Source organism: Chrysoperla carnea, chromosome 2 (assembly GCF_905475395.1).
Source record: "Chrysoperla carnea chromosome 2, inChrCarn1.1, whole genome shotgun sequence".
Taxonomy (NCBI): domain Eukaryota; kingdom Metazoa; phylum Arthropoda; class Insecta; order Neuroptera; family Chrysopidae; genus Chrysoperla; species Chrysoperla carnea.
The window spans coordinates 78,964,244-78,986,356 of NC_058338.1; the positions used below are offsets into that span (position 1 = coordinate 78,964,244).

At 29.8% G+C, this 22,113-nt stretch overlaps 1 protein-coding gene across 1 annotated transcript; it reads left to right on the forward strand.

Annotated features, from left to right (window-relative positions):
* Positions 1 to 1,496: 1,496 nt before the first annotated feature.
* LOC123292960 (dihydroxyacetone phosphate acyltransferase) lies at positions 1,497 to 22,066 on the forward strand. Its single transcript, XM_044873675.1, has 12 exons — positions 1,497 to 2,010; positions 2,091 to 2,267; positions 13,358 to 13,487; positions 13,550 to 13,753; positions 13,823 to 13,974; positions 14,741 to 15,395; positions 16,674 to 16,753; positions 16,873 to 17,049; positions 18,865 to 19,037; positions 19,377 to 19,442; positions 21,256 to 21,433; positions 21,998 to 22,066. The coding sequence occupies exons 1-12, from the start codon at positions 1,822 to 1,824 to the stop codon at positions 22,064 to 22,066; spliced, it is 2,250 nt and encodes a 749-aa protein (XP_044729610.1). The 5' UTR covers positions 1,497 to 1,821.
* The last annotated feature ends 47 nt before the right edge of the window (positions 22,067 to 22,113 follow it).

Sequence of the window (22,113 nt, forward strand, 5' to 3'; positions counted from 1 at the left end):
ACAGAATCAAATCTCATTATACAAAGTGACAAAATTGTTAAAAAACAGTTCCAGTAACAAGTGGTGCTGGGTTAAAAAGTCACTTTTACGTTTACTTGTAATGCTAATGAATATTACTCAGAGAGCGCCAATTTCGATTAGAATAGTTTTCGAAAGAGCGACAAGCGCATCACGCCATCTACGATTAAGAAATGTCCGATCTCTCGTTATCTCAAATAATCGGTATTTTAACTCTCACAAAATTTACTTCACGTTTGAATTTTTATTTTTATATCCAATTATACGAGGCAATCTGCTATACAAACTGGATACATAAAATAACCTTATTATACACTTTTTGTATCCGATTATACAATCTGGCAACCCTGAAAGTGATTGACTTTTGTTTCGTACAGTATGCAAAAAACTAATGTGATAAAATGAATAAGAAATGTATTGTATCGTTGTCAAACTTATTACTCTCTGCCCGAAACAATAATGAATCATAATTGAAATGAATAGGTCTATTGCTCAATACTCATAGACTTTTTTTAAATGTAGACTAGCCGTATAGGCTTTTGCCATAAGCTTTCGCCACCAGGACGGCGACATGTGTATTATCAAAGAATAGGGCTTTTCATTTTAAAATCACGATTCACATTTGTTTCGTACTAAATGATTTATAACCAATGTGATAAAATGAATAACAAATATCTTCTATCTTAGTCCTACTTATTGCTGTCAGTACGAAAAAATTAATTCTGCACTTGCGCTTATTTGTTCATATTTAAAATAATTTTACGTTATATAGCTGTAAATTAAATTTTAATGCTGTTAAATAACAATTATTGCAGTTTTTTTCATTCATAGATGTTCAATATAATATTTTTCTGTGCATATTAAATAAAAACTGCCCCCTCTTATTATTTGGCACTCTTATTATGAAGCCCTTGCATACGCTGATACATTGACTGCAAAATACATGGAGGTTATAAAGAAGGAGAACGATCGCTATGTGCTAAAGCATTAGCGCACCTGTCCCTGAAAATTTATAGAATTTATAGTTAGAGCGCACAACAGCCCGCATTTAATGAGACAACTGAGCGATCCCAGCGCCTCACTTATTTTGTCCATATTTTGGGGACAATATTTTCTATTGCGATCGTTCTCCTTCTTTATAACCTCCATGGCAAAATATGACTCTTCCTGACAGTTGTTGGCGACAAAATAAAGTACATTGCCGGGATATTTATTCAAATTGTTATTTGCATTTTAAATGGTTCTTATATTAGTGATATAATTTGTGCCTTTTGAAGTTTTAACCAAAGAAGTTATATATAAATTATATAACTGTTATTACTTCTAAGCTTTTTACTTAAAAAATAGTGACGAGCGAGTAAAGCTCAGTCGTTCAGGTACTACTTCATTAATAAAGCAATACTTGAGAGCGCTTTACGATGATTTGATTAAAATTAGCTACGGACTCCTTAATTATTCTTTTACATTTTATTGAACCTCTTACAATATGGTTAAATCATGTATTGAGTATAATAACGCATTCAAATAACTGAGGAAAATTATGTTTTTGGAGGAGTGGCCTCGGAAACTCCTACTACTATTAAAATTACGTTTCATGTAATTTCTTTTTCATAAATTTAAATAATTTTAATGAGTTTTTTTTAATAATAATATGAATTGTTGAGTAATTTTTGTGTTGTGCATTCAGTGTGTGTTAATCAGTTTAAAGCTTACAATTAGTCATTCTAGTGCCGGTATCTCATAACCTTTACTTTTCGTTTAATTTAATTAACACAGTGAATTAGTTCTTAAAAAATAATAATCATGGCTAAAACTATTGAAAATAGTTTTGTTGATATTTTTGAACCCCGTCGAAAAGAACGAAGTAATATGTCATGGGTGACAAGATCTTGGAATCCAGTAGTTGCATTTAAAAGATACCAAAGGATAAATCCAGAGGATTTGAAGTTTAATGTATTAAAAAGTGATCGATTACAAATCATTTTAGAAAAGGTACATTTTTTAATTCCTGATAGAAAAATTTATATTGAGTTCTTGATAAAAATTTTGAATGACGATCGATTTTTTCGTAGATTGCTGAAGAACAAAATGTACCTGTGAATCTACTTAAGAAGAATATTAAACCGCTTTTAGATGAAATTGGCTTTACAAAAGATATGAATGTAATCAGAGCACTTTGTATTTTATTGATTAAAATTTTGAAACGAGTTTGCTCAAAAATTTACTTAAATGTTCACACCATTGAAAATGTAAGTTTCGTGTTACACGATTTATATTTTACTTAGTTGTAAGCTCAGAAATAATTTCATTTATTATCTTCTGCTGTGGACGAATATCCTTTTTGTAAACTTTTTACAATCTTTCATCCTCAAAATGATTTTAACTTCCGATATTCCACCTTAATAATTTATTTAACTAACTAGTTATGCAATGTATAAATGAAATAGATCAAGATATATTAAGTGTAGTCTCAAGTTTGTAACGCTTAAAAATATTGATGCTACTAACAAAAATTCGGTATAGGTGTTCATAAAATTAACTACAAACCTGGGTAAATGAGAAAACTCTATAAGTGAGAGTAATAGCCAGGACCTGTCATTTCAAGCTCCCAAAACCTCTATTAGCGAGAAACAGAAACCTCTGTAAGAGAGTCGTTTTTCCCTCATGGACCTCCATAAGTGAGACTGCTACTTATCTATACCTCTATAAGGGACAGTCGAGCTTATAGAGGTAAGATACGTATAATTTTAACATATTACATATGTATTACATTCGTACTTGCTGTACTTGTTGTTGCTGCGTCCGTCTATAAGAGAGAAACGCTACCCATGTACCTGCATTAGCGAGAAACTCGGGTTAGTGAGAAACCTCTATAAGCGAGAATAAGATTGTGCTCCCTTGAACTCTCGCTTATCCAGGTTTGACTGTAATTAGTTCATTTTCCGTTTTACGCCCCTCTGTTAGTCTGTCGACACGATAAGTCAAAAACGAAAAGAGATATTAAGCTGAAATTTTTATAGCGTGTTCAGGAAGTAAAAAGTGAGTTCGTAAATGAGTTCAACATAGATCAATTGATGTCTAGGGTTCGTTGAATCCATCTAGTAAACCGTTAGAGATAGAACAAAAGATTAAATGTAAAAAATGTTCCTTATAAAAAAAAAATAAACAACTTTTGTTTGACACATTTTTTCCGTAAACATCACTGTTTACCCGTGAGGGCGTAAGTATATTTCTAATTTATACGTCACATATATAATGGATGTGTTTGGTTGTTTCTTACTATATCCACTGAGGAAGTGAGAGGAAAGATACTCGTATTACTTTGTGTGTAAGGGTGGCTATACTTTTTACTTACATGACGTAAAAAAACATAATCTAGTTTTAATTTATTGAAGGTGCATTTTATTGATTTAAAAACTTTTCGTACAAATTTCGTGGAGGGGGGCATCAATTTTCGCAGCTGTCTAGAGGCGGCAAATTTCTAAATCCTCCGGCCTTGAATACACTTAGCCTTTACACTTAAAAAAAGTATAGAAGTTTTATAGTTCAAAAGTTTTATTTGAAAAACTAATTAATAAATGAAATTGTGGAACTGTTTAAGAATATATGCTTATGTAGATGCTTAACAAACCCTTTCATGTTTTTTAATACAATTAAGTAGTTTTAATGAAGGATGAGTGATTTATGTAAAGAAAGTGATGTTATGTCTAATTATAGACATTTATTGATTTTATAATTGAAACCTGTTGAAAATCAAAGATAATATCGTGCTCTTTTGATTAAATATATTTCTACCTTGACTATCGAATAAGTCAACGATTAATACAGGGAAAGCGTTCCACATCACCAGTGGTATCAGATTTTGTAGCTTCAGTTATTGGAGTATACACGCAAACGACGTACCCGTAAATTAATATTTAATATCTTAAAAAAATAATCTAGTGTTAGATATTCGTTTTTGACCAGATTACAAGAATCTAAAAATGAAGCAAAAAGATCTATTTTCAGATTTAAATTAAAATTATAAATATTGGAGATAGACTTCCGGGGGTGAGACTTTTTAATTGGAAAACTCCTCTTCTTTAAGAATTTTTTTTATTAAATTTCTTAAATATTGGCGAAATACGAAATTTTTTATTTATAACTTTTGCGATTTTTTTATGTGCTGAAAAATGCTTCCGGTACATTTTTCTAGACATCATTCCGATTCTAACGAACTATCTCACGAATTTTTACGTTCATTTCTATATTTCACCAATTTGAACTTGTTGACTAGACTACCATGAAAATTACGGCTTGTTCCTATTATACAGTGTTTTGAAAAGTATGGAAACAGTCAAATACTCGAGAAATACACGTTGTTTTGGAAAACGAAAAAAAAATGTCTAATATTTTTTTTAAACCCATCTGATGAATCCTGCTTCCAGTTCAAGGGATGATCCTGTTTTTTCGTTTTGCAACCCTTGTGGAAATAAATCTGTTCTGGAACTCAGAATACTTAGTTTGAAATTCGGAAAAAGAATGTGAAGTAAAACTATCTCTGAAAAATTCTGAAAATAATAAATAAATTATTAATCAATCATTTAATGACATAAAATGGCAATAGATCGAGACTCTTTCGGAAGAAATATTCTGAGTTACTACTACTTTTCTGAAAAATTTATTAGTAACTCAGATTATTTCTGTCATTAAATGATTGACTAATAAATTATTTAATGTTTTCAGAATTTTTATGAATTTCAAAATAAGTATTCTAGAACAGATTTATTTTCACGAGGGAAAGCAAAGTGTTTTTCTTGAATTCTTTGGCTGTTCCCAAAAATATAGTATGTACAAAAACAAATTAAATTGAACAGTTGTCCTTTATATTTTCCGAGCAATAAGATCTCAAAAATTTTCATATAAACCTACAGCAAATCCCAAAAGTGCTAGAAAGTTGTAGTTTTCCTTAAAATTATTAGATTTAAATGAGTTTAAATTTAAATAGATTAGCTGATATATTGACAAAACTGAAAACAGGATACCCTTTTTGTGATATTCTATAAAAAAAAAAAAAAAAAAAAAAAAACATCCAAAAAAATAAGTAAATAATAAGTCACATGAACTTTGGCATTTATTTTAATTTATAGATTAAAGTTCATTAACAAATTATCAATTGTTATTTGTAAATTGTTGAATGATATACAAAACTGTTTAATGATATACAAACACCTCGGCATTGTTTTCTTTTTTGTCCAAATACGGGTTAATTATAAGTTAGTATAGGCGCTGGATTTAGTTAAGTGTGGAAATAATGAAAACCGCATTTTTTCCATTGATTCTTATTCAAAAAAGCTTATAGATTAATATTCCGGATGTTGCCAGAAATCCTATCGGTCCAATTTTTGTTTATTGAACCAAGTAAAACTAACCAAAATTTTTTGAGTCAAAAAGACCCCTTGTGATTTTTTCGTAAAGTTCACCATTTTAAAATTATTGACAGTTTAACGTTTAGAAGAATACCAAAAAGGTGATTTTCAAAGCTAAACAAGTGAAAACAAACAATTGATTGAGTTAATTGTTGAAATTCCATGTATAGACAGTGTTGATTATGCAAATCGTTTGTTTTTTTACGTCTTGTAAGTCAAGAACATCTTCTGTGCAGTCTGTCTTGAGAATCAATCGATCGATTTTATTTTTTTATCATAGTGAATAGAGAATTTTATGTCCTTTCAAATAAGGTATCGCAAGGTAGAGAGTGCAATTTGAAATTTCATAGTTTGGGTGACTGGGGGTGAAGGAATGAAACCTAAAATTTTCTAGGCACCAATTTTGAACTTCCCCGCCGATGTCTGCATCGACGTGTTTTCACTCAAAACAATAATCACATCAGGTAAAGAGTTTTTTGTTTGTTTTTAAACTGTTTTTTGCTACTGCTATACAGCCATCAACAATGGTACAACGTCAAGAGTTATTAAGGGTGGATACCTTCCATCTTCTGTGCAGTCTATCTTGGAACCAATCGATCAATTTCATCTTTTTTAACATAGTGAATAGATAATTTTATGCCCTTTCAAGTGACGTATAACAAGGTCGGGGGTGCCATTTGAAGTTTCAAAGTTGGAGTGGTTAGGGCGAAGGGTTGAAACTTAAAATTCTCTAGGTACCATTTTTTAACTTCCCCCTCGATATCTAAATCGACATGTTTTCACTCAAAACAATAATCATATCAGGCCAAGAGCTATTAAGGATGGATACTTTTGAAAATGATCACAGTGTAAAATATTATAAACTAAACACTTTCGTAAACAGTGATGTTTACCAATTGATTTTTACTCAGTTACAAACTCAACCTCAATTTTTATGTCCTGAGCATGCTAAAAAAAATTTCAGCTTAATATTGTTTTTGAGTAATCGTGATCACAGACAGACAGACAATCGGAAATTGACTAATGAGATGATTTTATGAACGCATATACCAAAATTTTGTTCGTACCATCAATATTTTTAAGCCTTACAAACTTTGGACTAAAATTAGTATACCTTGATATATTTCATGCACATGGTATAAAAAGTGGATTTTGATACACTGATATCTAAAAAACGGTGAGTTTTAGAAAAAAATGTCACGAGACAGAAAATACTTTCCAATGATTTTTTTCTCAAATTTCATGATTTTTCAGCAGAATTAGCTTGGACGACTTCTAAGCTAATCAATATGGCTTTGTTCTAGTTCTAAAGAAAATATTTGATTTAAAAACGATTGAAATTTATATTTTGGCATATTTTAAGCACTTTTTGTGACTTTGTTCTGCACACTCATAGGAGTCGGGTCTCATAAAAAATCATATTGTTCTTTAGAATTGCAACCATTCAGCCTTCTTTATCTGTCTTCATTTCTTAGATTAATATTTAATAATACAAAATGATAATTAAATACACATTCTCATTTGAGCATTTTTATTTAATTTACGCATTCTTATTTGAGAATCTATATCCAAAATGGCAAAACTTCAAAATATTTTTTCTAGAAAACGTTTAGAAAACTATTTACATAATGATTAACTTAAACATTTTACTTAAATAAATATAAATTATTAAATTATTTAATCTGTGCTATGCAAATAATAATTATTTATATAAAAATTTGCCATTGAAAAATGTAATTATTAGCAATTTAGATATAAACTTATTTTAAATAATTAGAATTTCTAATAATTTAAAAATAATAGTGCGTATTGCGTCACGCACAGGGAAGGTTTTCGGATTTTAAATGAAATATTAAGGCATTTCGATGCTATGATGTCACGTCCGTTTAAAAATTTGAATTTCCTGTTTTAAAAATTTTGAATTTTTCTCACTGAATTTGTACTTTTATTAATTAATTTTAAGTAATAAGTAATACTAAAATAATGGTTTAGTTGAAATGTTCAGCCAATAAAGTTACGAAAAAAAAAAAATTTTAACCAAGTTTAAATTTCATGAATATTTCCTATTTCAATCGAACCAAAATTTCCATTCAGAATAATGGGAGCAAAGCGCACAAATAGGTTGTTTTGTGCAATTTCAATTAAGTAGTTATAGCCCGGGAAGAACTGGATTATTTTGTCTCACAATTATGTCTCTTAAAATTTACATAATACAAAAAACGAATTTATTTTTGAACTTCTCTAATTTACATGCAACTATGCGTGACACTTAAAATTAATCATATTCCTTTTTTTTTTGCAACCTTGATTATTTTCAGTTATTTTAAGTACCCAAATAGTTTAATATTTACTTTGAATTAATTTTAAAAATACAAAAATAAGGAAGTTTGCATTAACGGAAGGGCTATTGGGTTCGAAATCATACACATTTTAACTCTAACGCTGGAAATATGCAAAAAAGTTAGTTTAGGTTACCCCATCAAAGAAATGGGCGAGGTGATGGAAGAGTAGCGTTGAGCATACATTACCTTTTTAAAATACGGTTATTATGGAACTCAAAATTTTTTAAAACTGCTGTGATGAGTAGATAAAAAGTCTCCAGAGACAAATTTGTATTCAATAACGTTTACTTTAAAAGTTTAAAATGAGTATATTTAATTGGGATCGCCTTGTGTTCTATCTACATCGTTCCAACCGAGTGCCCCTTGACATCTCATGTACTTTTTTTTCTTTTAAATAGTTTCTTTTTTCCAAATCCTCTTCCAGAACCCATAATTGTGGTGCAAAAAATTTACTAAAATTTATTTTGCTTTTCTTAAAGAGAAAATTAATTATAAAAAAAATTTAATTTTAAATTAATTCCCATTAAAACGTATTCAAAATTCTGAATCGAGGTAAAAGGGAATTAATCGAAGAAACAATTCGCTACGGTACTCACACTAAAGGTCGTGCCGAAAATTATTATCCCTTAATTTTCTCTTTTGTTTATAGTAACTTCTACAAATTTGACAGCATATTCTGGATAATCTAGATTCTTTTGCTCAGCAGTGTAACCACGAAAAGTCCAATCAACGCAGGCTTAAAGATATGAGGGGTGGGTGGTCGTAATTTGAATAGGTAATAGTAATAATTAGCCAAGCGGATCTAATGGTTGGCAAATCGGGACACTTATTTATGAAATCGTAATATAAACTTGATGAATTTAAAGAGTTTGTAACCGTAATTAATCAAAAATCAAGTGCATTCGCCAAGCGTTTTCTAATATCAAGCATTAAGAATAAATTGCACATTACATACGATATCTGCAAGCTATAAGCGGAGCTTCGGATAATTGAAAGTACTTAAAACCTATCTGTGTTCGTTATATCTCGTGTAATATTTCTTGAGAAGTGTCACTGTATCTGGACATCAAACAAACTCGTTTAACTCAGCTAGAAATACGCTAAGAACTTAGTTTAAGTCATTCCAAAGCAGGAATATTTCCTATGGTTGAGGGGTTGCGATCGAAAGAACAGCACCAAATTTTGTAAAATGAAGTAGAAATTAAAATTTTCTGTAGACAAATTGCAACGTAAAAAATTGTTGAACACTGTCTGACACGAGCAGCAATGTGTTAAAATTGACACATTGCTACTATAGAAAAATTGTAGCCCTGAATTTACACTCAACACCATAGAGTTTAAAGATCATGATCGAGAAGATAAGGATGGGTATATTTAAAAATTGGTGTGAAAAATTCTCATGACTAGCATATATAAGAAAATAATAAACAGGGTAATTGCATGATATCATTTAGATTTAGACATAGCAGTAATTTCGTAAACACATTTTATTTAAAACGGATATAAAATTTAGTAGTACTAGTAATAAAAATAATTTTTTTTAACACTTGAGATGAAGAATTCTCACTTCACGAATAAAAAAGTGAAGTTGATTTTTAAAAATCTTTACTTGTACATGCAAGATATGAACGTTTAAAATTCCTAATTAAACATAGAGGAAGATACCTTCTAGTGATGTCATACGTGGTTATCGCCGTAGAGATTACATATAAAACTTTGTTTTGCTAAAAGAAGATGGACAACCTTTGAATGCAATAATAACTTTTTCGTTTTTTAATCAATTTTAATTTCACTTTCAAATTTTGTAATGGTATCAAGTCTAGTTTAACATTATTATGGCCAATTAGACATCAGATTAAGATTATTGCATATTGTATACCACAAGTTGGGGATTCCCATTTAAAAATTTTATCACCTTCAATACTGGGTCCTAGGAAAGGATTAACAAAAAAAAAATTGTATTATTTAAAAGAAAAAAAGTACAAAACGTGTCGAGGGACACTCGGTTGGAACGAATGAGATAGAACTCAAGACGACCGCCCATTAAATATACTTATTTTAAAGTTAACGTTATTGGTTCTATCGTATCAATTTCAATTTTATTGAAAGAAAATTCCCTTATTGCTAGTTGACGAAGCTCCTGAGTTATAGGATTAGGAGGATCAGGAGGAAGCTCCTAAGCTATAGGAAAAAAGTATCGTGATGAATTATACGATGATTATATTAATTCATACCCGCCCGCTTCGCTGGGCTTAAAAGTAAAGACCACCGCGTTATAACCTCAACCTCTCTTGCTTTCGCTTATCCTTCCATAACACTCGAAATAAGATTAGGGATTGTTTTACACAGGTATAATATATATATACAGATTTTAATTTATTTTAAAGTGTTATATAATATAGTCTTGATTCATTGAGTGTATCAGAGAAGGTGGTCATGAATTGTATCTTGTTCACAATTTTACAAAAAACTTTAATTTATGGTTCAAAATGATGCTCGTAGATAGCATAGTGAAATGTCATATACTAAATTTAATTTTTTTTAAATATATCTTTATAAACTATAGCTCATGTACTAGTCTGATGTATGAGCTATATTATTGTACAGTTTCATTCAAATTCATTGCTAGTTTTTGCGTGAAAGCGTAACAAACACACAAACAAACATCCTTATCTTGACTTTTAAAATATATATAGGGATAGGTATAGAAAAAGGATATATGCGTCAATATAGCCAAGAAAATAATTTTAGTAGAGACACACCGGTCTCACAGAAAATATTATTTTAAATTTCCATAATATGGACGCTAGTATCTAATCACCTGGTTCATGCTTCCTTTCTATATGAACCACTGGAAAACGATTAACAACGATTAAGACTTCTACACAGGAAACTCTAGAATTACTTATTCCGTAATGTGTATACATAGAAGTTTTAATAACACAGTACTGAAGGTTAAATTGCGGAAATATTCACTAAAAAAACAAACAAAGACAAACATGTTTTTTTTATTCTGTCGTTTATATTTTATTTTTAATTATTTTAATTAAATACGTTAATTACTACATTTATTATGCATTTTTATTTCATACATAACTGTTTTACTTATCTATCAGAACGTTTTAGATGCCATTCTATGCTAGTGCTAATTTAATTTAAGGATGTAGAAGCAGAATCGAATAACAGTTTAGGTATTTTTTAATATTTATACAAGCTCTACTCGAATAAGGGTTCGTCTTATTAGAGCCTTATTCTTGGCATAGACCGTGGAGCACCGCAGGTCTTTTAAAATAATAAATACATACTTGTAACTTCGTAAGTGATTTCCTTTTGACAAGTCTACCAGATTTTCTTCTACGAGTTTTTCGAAAAGTCTGCGTTTTCAAATGAGCATAGCATGATGACTTCATATTTGAGTTATCGCTCTGAAAAACGCAGCAGGAAATTCGTCGGACCTGGTCATAGGCTTGATAACATTAAAAATTTTTAAACAATAAAATAATTTGTCCGACGAAAATACTGCACCAATGAGCTGCTTGCATACACCTCGAACATGCCGTACTTAAGTATTTTTGATTTTGAATAGGTACATGGTTAACTTTTGCTGAATTGTTTAATAATTATTAATGTTATCAAGTGGTAATAGTCTCCGACAAATGCCCTGCTGCGTTTTTTCAAAACGATAATTCAAATATGACGTCATCATGCTCATTTGAAAACGTAACCTTTTCGAAAATAATCGTAGATGATAGTTTGGTAGACTCTTCAACTATTCTCATACAATACATACTGTGTAATGATTTTAACTAATTTGGGCCCTCGCGGATAAACAGTGATGTTTACGAAAATTTTGTTCATAGCATCAATATTTTTAAGCGTTACAAACTTGGAAGTAAACTTAGTATACCTTGATATATTTCATATATACATGGTATAAAAAACCCGTGGTATCCCACGGTCTATAGCGTTACAAAGAGAGATTATAATCCGGCTGAAATTACAATGTTCATATGGCATACGCATGAACAGTATTGTAAAACAAAAGAATCATTCAAGTGGGCGCTATTTTAAATCGTTGGCGACAGGCAACACTAAATTTTATTTAAAAAAAAATATAATATCAGTTTAAAACAATTTTTATTAAATTGATTTTATTGGTATTGTAGGAGTCATTTTTCAAAACTCAAAATATTCGTTAAAACTCGATTTATTTTTCAAACAGCTGTTATTTCTACAAGAAATCATTTAAAAAGCAACAGATAACGTAGATACTAGGTTCTTTTAATTTCTGAAACAAAAATGTCTCAAAAATGGAAAAATAATTATTCGTAATCAATAATTTTTTATTAAAATTCCGTGGAAAAACCTTTTTTCTCAACATTCATAATAAAATTGAACTTTGAAATTTTCATGATTTTCTTATACAAAATGTACAAAAATACGCTACTCCAGATTCTTATAAAAATTATGAGCTTCGGAAAAGAACCAAAAAAAACATGATTTAGTACTGTAAATTACCAAAAACCCACGTCCAAAAACAGTTACTGATTACCTCTGTTCTTTATGTACTGTTGGACAAATTCTTACAGAAGAAAACTCCCAAGACCGTGGAAATTTTGAATTGCGCTCCCAAATTTCAATTTGATGAAAATCCGTTTTTTGATTATTAAAATCGGAAGATCATTGAATAATAGATGGAAAATCATTTTAAACTTAATTCAGTAAAACGAAGTGCCCTTGATGGACATCTTGAAAATTGCTATTTTTTAAGTTTCGATTAAAGAACTCCCTGTTTTACTAAATGTCGAACAAAAATATTTTTCATTTATTAATCGATGATCGATCGATGAAAAAATGATATCCTTCAAATTATAGCTTAGTTGCACCATCTTAAATTTTCACAACCTCGTTAAAGAAAACATCCCGCATACCGAGAATCGTCTTATGTTAGAAGTTCAACAAGTTATATGGAGCACATACGCAAAGTCTCAACGGCAAGTTCGTGAGCAAGGGGGATAGAGTTTGAGGGTCGACTCCTATCGATTTAGAATCTCTCCACATTTTGAACTAATTATACAGTCCTATTAATGCAGCCATTTATGAAATACATTTCCACCGATTCGATAGTTCAAACGTGACCGAAAATTATTACTCTTTCCCAAAAAAATCAAAAATTTTGATGAAGACTGTTGCGCTCAAGTTTTTTGAACCATACTCTTCAATTTTGCACGTTGATTTCCGTGACATCTGGGTCGACGAAGTTAAACTTTGGCAAAAACGCATTGCTGAACAGGACATCCAATATTCATTCGATGCATTCGATATTTACCATGAATATGCGTTTCCAAATGTCTACTTAATGCTTCGCGTTTGGCAGTTTTACATGTGATAACAGCGACGAATGAACGCTCCTTTTCAACTTTGCGTCGTCTCAAAACATATCTTAGAGCGATAATGTCTGTAGAGGTCGATGCGTACAAAGTTTTGGAAAAGAAAACACCATGCAAATATGCCGAGGACATGAAAAACTATAACATTGAAATTCATTATTTTGATTATTCGATTTATTAAAACTACTTTTTGTTTCAGATAAAACGAAATATGGGACAAAATCCTGTGATATTTTTACCAAGTCATCGTAGCTATGCAGATTTTATTTTAATGTCGTACATTTGTTTTACCTCGAATATAGAAATACCAGCCATAGCTGCTGGAATGGGTATGTACAAAAAAAGAAAAAAGAATTTAATATAAGAAAGCTAAATGATTATTTATTTTTAGATTTCCACGGGATGTGGGGTATGGGCTCAATTTTACGTGATACTGGTGCATTTTTTATGCGCCGTCAATTTGCAAATGATCGTGTCTATTCAAATGTATTTGCTGAATATATTAGAGAATTAGTTATTAACGGTGATATTGCTCTAGAATTTTTTATTGAAGGGACTAGATCTAGAAGTTTAAAATCACTTCCACCTAAATTTGGCAAGTAAATTTTAAATTAATTTACCAAGACAAAGGTTTATATCTATAATTATTTAAATTTTAAAATAGGTCTTTTATCGATGGTACTTAAACCATTCTTTTTCGGTGAAGTACCTGATATTACTATAATTCCAATTAGTATTAGTTATGATCGAGTTATGGAAGAAACATTATTTTCTACGGAGTTATTAGGTGTGCCAAAACCAAAAGAATCCACAACTGTAAGTATATTGCGATTTTCTTTATTATTCACAAATAAATCGCCTTCAAAAGGCATAAGATTTTATAAGCTTAAAAAATCTTTGGTACTATTTGAACCTTATTATACCTTGCATATATGAAATATATTTCAGGGTATACTATTCAAATTAAGATGAGCATTTCTGTGGGCTGTATTATGCATTTTGTTAAAATATATCCCCTTAAGGACCCACAATAAAAATATTTAGCTAGATTATAATATTATTAATTAGCTAGCTAATTAATAATTTTATAATCTAGCTAAATATTTTTATTGTGGGTCCTTAAGGGGATATATTTTAACAAAATGCAGGGTATACTAATTTTAGTCCCAAATTTGCAACACTTAAAAATATTGATGAAATGAACAACATTTTTGTATAGGTGTTCATAAAATCACTTAATTTGTTCATTTTCGTAAGTCTGTCCGTCCGTCATCACGACAACTCAAAAACGAAAAAAGATTCAAGCTTAAATTTTTTAGCTTGAGCGAGGACGCAAATTAGAATAAAATTGTGGTGGCCAAATTTGTAAAAAACTGTTTTTTTTTTAAACAAAAGCCCCCCTCCCCTGAGAAGTCGATTTTTCGATAGGAATTGTTACAAACAAATAAACACCTGTGCCAAATATCAAAGATGCTACACTTTTCCTTATAGATATTTAATTTTATTCTACCATGTGACTATAGTCATGAGACGAAACCGCGGGTATAAGTTAGTACTATAATAATTTTTTGTATCATTTCAGGGATTATTCAAAGCGATAAATATAGTAAATGAAAAATTTGGTAATATATACTTTAACTTTGCTGAACCAATTTCAGTAAAAGAATATTTTGGTAATAATATAAGTCGTTCAACGCATGCGCTAGGTGCATTAAATACACAAAGTTTAAATGACTACGAAACAGAACATATAGCACGTTTAGCTTATGACATTGTTAAAACCCAACAGAATCATTGTATAATCAATGCATTTAATATAATTGCATTATTAATTAGTAATAATTTAATAAGCGGTAACGATACTTATGAAATTCAACAATTAAAATCAGATATGTTATGGCTGAAAAATATTTTTGAACAATTTGGTGCAATTGTATGTGTAAATGATACAGATGCTGATTTAGCGAATGCATTAGAAGTTCATCGTAATTTAATAACGTGTTCAGAAAGTGATCAATTGATACGAATTGTTAAAAATGTTTTGTTATTTGGTAAATATGATAAGAAACGTTTAAAAGGACATGAATTAGATTTACAAACAATGAATACAGCATTACCATTGGTTAAATTACAAATTTATACGAATCCTACGTTACATTTTATTGTTGGTGGTGCCATAATGGCAATGATTTTTGAAAAATATCATCAAAATGAGAGCAGTAGGGGATTAAAAAAAGGTAAATATTTACATTTTTATGTTATAAGGGGCCATTCATTAATTACGTAAGCATTTTGGAGGGAAGGGGGTTTAAGAAATCTATTCACGTGTTTGTGTGTGGGGGGGGGGGGGGTTAAACTCATTCTTACGTAAAATTTTATGAGTTGAAATTTAATATTAGAAATAATGTATGTGCATCGCGAACTTTAGTCTCTGTGCTAAAGAATAAAAATCTTTAATCTACGTCAAACTGTTAGTGTAACTGACCCTTTTCTAACAACATTTTATTATTCGGCAAAGCGAGATTGAATCTTACGTAAGAAGGAGGAGGTGATAGTTCGAGAAATCTTATGAATGGTTAGGTACGCGGGGGGGAGAGGTGGTTCAAAAATCGTCAAAATTATGCTTACGTAATTAACAAATGGTCCATAAAAAGACAGACATTCTTTACTTGCTCCCGTGGTGTGTATACTATTTTTCTCCCCCGACGAAGGCGGACAGCGACAACTTTGTTTTGCACAGTGGGCAGTAAGTTGACACTTTCTGCATGGAAGTGTCGTAAAGATATATCAAGCATGAAATTTTTATCGTATTCAGGACATTAAAAGTTAGGTCGAATTAGTAAATGAGCAACATAGGTCAATTAAGTCTTGGGTCCGTAAAACTCATCTTGTAAACAATTAGAGATAGAACAAAAGTTTAAATGTGAAAAATGTTCCTGATAAAAAAATAAACAACTTTTGTTTGAAACTTTTTTTCGTAAACATCATTGTTTACCGGTAAGGACGCAAATTATGTTAGAAACATTATATAGTATGTATACAGGTACCTATTGTATATATTTTAAATTTATACGTTACATATATATTATGTATGTGTTCGTTTGTTTATTAACATATACTATATCTACTGAGGCAGTGAGAAGAAAGATACTCTTATTACTTTGTTTGTAAGAGTGGCTATCTTTCTTTACTTACATGACCTAAAGAAACAAACGATTGCGTAATTAACACTGTCTATATATAGTATTTCAACAGTTTACTCAGTGAGTTGTTTGTTTTCACTTGTTTTATATTTATTCGAAATATATAATTAAATGCATTCATAAAAAAAAGGATGTTGTCCTAGGCTCTCGATTACTTTCAGAGGATCATGTCTGTAGCCTTTGCTTTCAAAAACTCAATTCGAGTTCTATTAGTATTTTTACAGACCTCTTAATAATTTTCAAAAACAGTGAAGTGTATGGATTGTGAATTTATAAAATACCGTTTATTGGAAGTTTTTTTTTTTCTCACAGATGAAATTTGGACACATTTTCAATGGTTAAGAAGATTATTTGCATTTGAATTTGTAATTTATAAAGATCGGGAACGTTTAGTAAGTAATTTAAATTAAGTTTATTTCAAGACAAATAAATTCTATTTACTAACTAGACAAACTAGTCAAATTAATTAAAATTAATAGAAAATTTAAATAATTGTTTTATTTTTGTATAGGAATTTGAAGATTCACTAAGAAATTTAGAGCAATTAAATGTAATTAAAAATATAAATCAGGAAAAATCGTCATCAGTATTTGTAATTGGTGTAAATGATAAATTACATACGTTATTATGTAATTGTTTAACACCATTTATATTAACATACGATATTGTATGTGAAGTATTACTGCAGGTGAGTAATTATTTGAGGCCATTATAAAAAATTTGATTACTGGAAAATTTTATTGATTAAGGTAGTATGACAGTATCGAGAGTCATAGTTAACTACCTTTTTTTTTTTGAATTTATTCAGAAGGTTATAGTTCCAACATTAAAAATAAGATTTTTTTTATCGTGCCGTTTAAGAGGCTCTTGGATAAGTGAGAAATCTTCATAACTGGAACTCTTGCTGAGGTCTCAACACTTTGGTACTGAATTACCTCTTTTAGTGAGACGAAGCAAACTTCTGTTTGTAGGATTCATTCTTTCGATTTTATCGCCATAGTTAGCTCTATAACTGAGACAACGAGTGAATTTTATATGCATTAACCTCTGTAACTGGGAACTTAAACATCGTTTTGTTTGTGTATTTACTAATTCTTATCCTACCCGCAAATTTTGCTTTACCATCATGGTTATTTGAAAAATGCCGAAACGAAGGCTCAAATCGATATCAGTACGTGAAAAATTGAAGTTAATATCCATTTATGAAAGTGAGAAGACACGCAATGAAGTCTGTGTCGAATTTAATGTGCCAAAATCTACTCTTTGTAAAATAATTTAGAATAAAGATAAAATTCAATCACAATGTTTTGAAGGGCAAAGCAAATTATAACGTTTATCAGAATATTCTGAACTTGAACAATAACCAAAGCATATTTGATAAAATTTATAACATCGAAAAACATTTGATGGCTGAAACTTCCAAAAGACAAACTAAAATGACAGATTTTTATAATTGATACATTCTGTTTACATTTTTATACCATGCATATATGAAATATACATAGTATATTAAGTTTAGTCCCAAGTTTGTAACGCTTAAAAATAATGATGCTAGGAAAAAAATTTTGTCATAGCTGTTCATAAAATCACCTAATTAGTCCATTTCCGGTTGTCCGTCCGTCCGTCCGTCCGCCTGTGGTCACGATAACTCAAAAACGAAAAAAGATATCGAGCTGAAATTTTTACAGCGTACTCAGGACGTAAAAAGTGAGGTCAAGTTCGTAAATGAGCATTATAGGTCAATTCGGTTTTGGGTCCGTAGGACCCATCTTGTAAACCGTTAGAGATAGATCAAAAGTTTAAATGTAAAAAATGTTCCTTATAAAAAAATAAAAAACTTTTGTTTGAAACATTTTTTTGTAAACATCACTGTTTACCCACGAGAGCGTTAATTAGGTGCAAATTTTTTAGTATGTATTAATATAGGAATTGTGTGTTGCCTATTTAAAAGTGAATATATTTTGTTATTTACGTGACGTCAAAAAAACAAACAATTGCGCATCAACACTGTCTATACATTTTTGTATGTGTTATGTGATAAAGAAATCAACACTGACTATGCATGGTATTTCAACAATTAACTCAGTCAATTGTTTCTTTTCACTTGTTGTTATTTGCATTTTAATTATTTTGTTATTTACATGAATATTTTTATGCATTATCTTTGTTTGATTCGATAATACGTTATTTTATTTAATAATCGCATCTCTATATCTGAAATAACCTGTATTCTCTAACTTCTTTTAATAGAATCCTCTGTAAATGAGACAGCTATTTATTTATACCTGGATATCTGAGACACTGGGTAAGTTGAATACCTATCTTTATAAGTGAGACAAATTTACAGATCCCTTAATGTCTCACTTAACCAGGTTTCACTGTATATAGATTGAAAAAAAAATTATTGCTGGTTTGATTAAAGTGGTATGAATTCGATACTGCTATACTACCTTAATTTAATTTTCACTTAACTATCATTTAACAAATTAATATAATATTATAGGTAAAAGTTAAAAATTCTGAAAAAGAAATTTTATGTTTTGTACAACGACGTGTTGAAGAAATATTTAATGAAGCAGTTACCAAATATGTTCACCCATATGCTTTGTCGTTAGATACAATTGTTACCGCATTACAAAGTTTATCAGCTTTAAATGGTGTTAAAAAATTCCGACAGTAAGTTATTTGAAGGTATAATTTATTTTGAACAACCCGATATACAATTTTCTCATCAATAATAAAACAGGTTTCAAGTAATTTGATTTTTTTTTAAATCACATTGAATACTGTACCAAGAATTTTTGGAGATATACTTTAAGTCACAGATCTCCAAAATGTATTGTCTCACAAATCTCAATTTTGTTTTTCGCTCACATAGACCCCTTGTAAGGCATCGTGGACCCCTGGATATCCATATTGCTGACTTTCAGAAACACTGCTTTAAATCAAAACACGTCCTATTCATCATTAATACATTTTCGTAGGCTAGATTAATTAATCTAAATTTTTTTTCAGGGATAATATTGTGTACTATAGTCCAATTAGTGATGTGTTACAAGGCGTACGGGATAGTCTAGGTGGGTAAGTTCACATTTTCAGATATTTTCTGAAGGTTGTGGGCTTTTTTTTTTATTATTTATTTATGAAATTTTAAGATGATAAGTTATTGTTTATTTTAATGATAAAAAAACAGTCAAAATGTGATAATTGAATTAGCTGTTAAGTTGAAGTTGTTACGTTTTCCTTGTGTCGGTTTCAATTATTCAAACGTAGAGTATACTCTAATTATAATTAGAGTGAATGAGTTAGATTGAAAAATTGTTAATATTAAAATAAAATAACTTATCTGATTAATTTATCATTCTCATTTTCATTTCCCAACAAGAGTGGTGACAAGAATCTCTAATTAAAAAAATTCAAATATTTTTTATGTTGAAGGACCTGCACTTATGAGAAATGGCTTTCGGCTTAACTTTCTGAAACACATAGATTTGAATAGTTGTTTATGATTGACTAAATCTCCACGAACAAAAAGTTTAAAAATTCGGGTTTCTCAGACGTGAGAAGGGCCTAAGTTCAAACTGAGACAAAGGGCTAAATGAGAAATAATATACGTCTTTGAGAAAGAATGTCTGGTATAATATTTAGTACCTGGATGACCCAGCTTTACTCGGTATTTTTTGAATTAAAAAGACATAAATTTCTCCACACAAATACCAATCTGAATGTTACGATAATGTACTTTATTTCGTTAACTACGAATACGTATATCACACCAGCTATCAATCAACCAAAACTTACATAGCCACACGGAGAGCATACATACGAAACGAACCACGTACAATGTATATACTCGCCAATAGATGACAGGAAGAGTCATATTTTGCAGTTTATGTTTCAGTTTCTCCTGAAAACACGGATAAAACGACATTTTCTAAAAATGAACCTAGATTATGATTTTTCGCCCCAAAAACACCCTATATATACAAGAATTGATCGTATAAATATATAAGATTTGAATAAGGAAGTCAAAAAAGGGTTTTATTCTGTTATTAAAAATCTATTCATTTAATCTGCTCGTCAAGGACTATAAGAATTCATAGTTTTAGAAAGTTTTACAGAAAGCCATTTTTCATAAGGAAAATTGTGGATCCTTTATTAATTGCAAATAAAGCATGCAAAATGGTGGAAGACAATTTAATCGATATTATGGTTTGGAAATAAATATTCCTGAAAATTTAAATAAGTTTTCTCATGGTTTATTATGGATGGTGGTACAATATTTGCATGTAATTTCATCCATAGTCATTATTTTTTATGATTTGAGCTAAATGTTGACACCTTTTAGGTAGAGAAAAAATTTTCCTTCGATTAGGATATTTGTAGGAATCACTTCTGGTATTGACTGAAATTTAAATGTTTGATTTATGAGTGTGTTCCAAAGTTGCCACCTTTATTTATATAAACTGACTACCCAGTATAGATCGGAATCTAGTCCGGAAAATGGTTCGTAATACCGGTTTAAGCGCCACTTGTATTAATTATTGGGATTTTTACTTTACTAAAAAAATAGATTACTTCGAGATGTAACTTACGTCTACATCGAGAAATAACTTGTGGATTTTTATATATTTTAGTAAGAGGGATGAGAGTCAGGCGGTTCTACGTAGATCAAAGTCTTGATTCTTTTAAGTTTCGTTACAAAATCACCCATTTTTATCTTGTAACCGTGAATGAATATTATCACAATGGTTTAGAATTGTTCTGTGTTCTGTAATGAAGTTCTAATAATTAGTATGAGTGACATCTAGATCGGAGTCACGATTCATTTTTCGAGCTACCTACCGATCTGAAAGTCAATCTATGTTAATTTGATTAATTTCTTTCCCTATAGTTTTTTATTCGCAACTAATACAAGAAAAAATCAACTCGAACTTCAAGTTAAAGAAAATCGCCAAACTGTAATTTCAATATTTGATAGAATTACTTATACATTTAATATATGTGTGGATGTAATTGGATTAATTTGTATTATTTTTTTCCTAAGTGTGATATATTTATTAAAATTTGTAGGCCATCTTTGTTTTTAATTCCTTTTACTAATTTTTTGTTAAAATTTTACCATTTGTTTGAAATAAATGTTTTTTTAATTTAAATAGAAAATCTTGATTGTTCTTTCAAATTTATTTTACTCCTTCAATCCTTAAAAATTGTGTTACATAATGTCTCTCACGTTATATTTAAGGAAAGAGGAGGGAAGACTTTCTCTTGTTCATTTTTTTTTTAAATGAAACGCGTTTAATAAGAAACAGAACTCAGAAGATCAAGATAATTTTCTAGGGATTGGAAAATATTTTAAAAGACCAACCACATCTAATTATTTATAAAGAACATTTTTATTTAGAATATACACTCGTGTAACAAAATAAATCTGTGCCTCAGAGATATCTTAAATGAAACATGTTACGTAAATTTTCCTCTAAGGTACAAAAAACGTATACATTTTTCAAAAAAATTTATATAAAGCATTTATAAAATCGATAATACGTAAATATAGCACTATTAACATGAAAAACATCTTACAAAACTAAGGTCTATTTTATAAAAAAAAATTAAGCTTTTTTTTTAAATTACAGCCATTATTTAGTAGCGGAGGAAATTGTCGTTTTACATTATGGCCAACAATTGCGCGTATTTTTATTTAATTATATATTATAGTTTGTATTATAAGAACGTTGAAAAATAGTAGCAA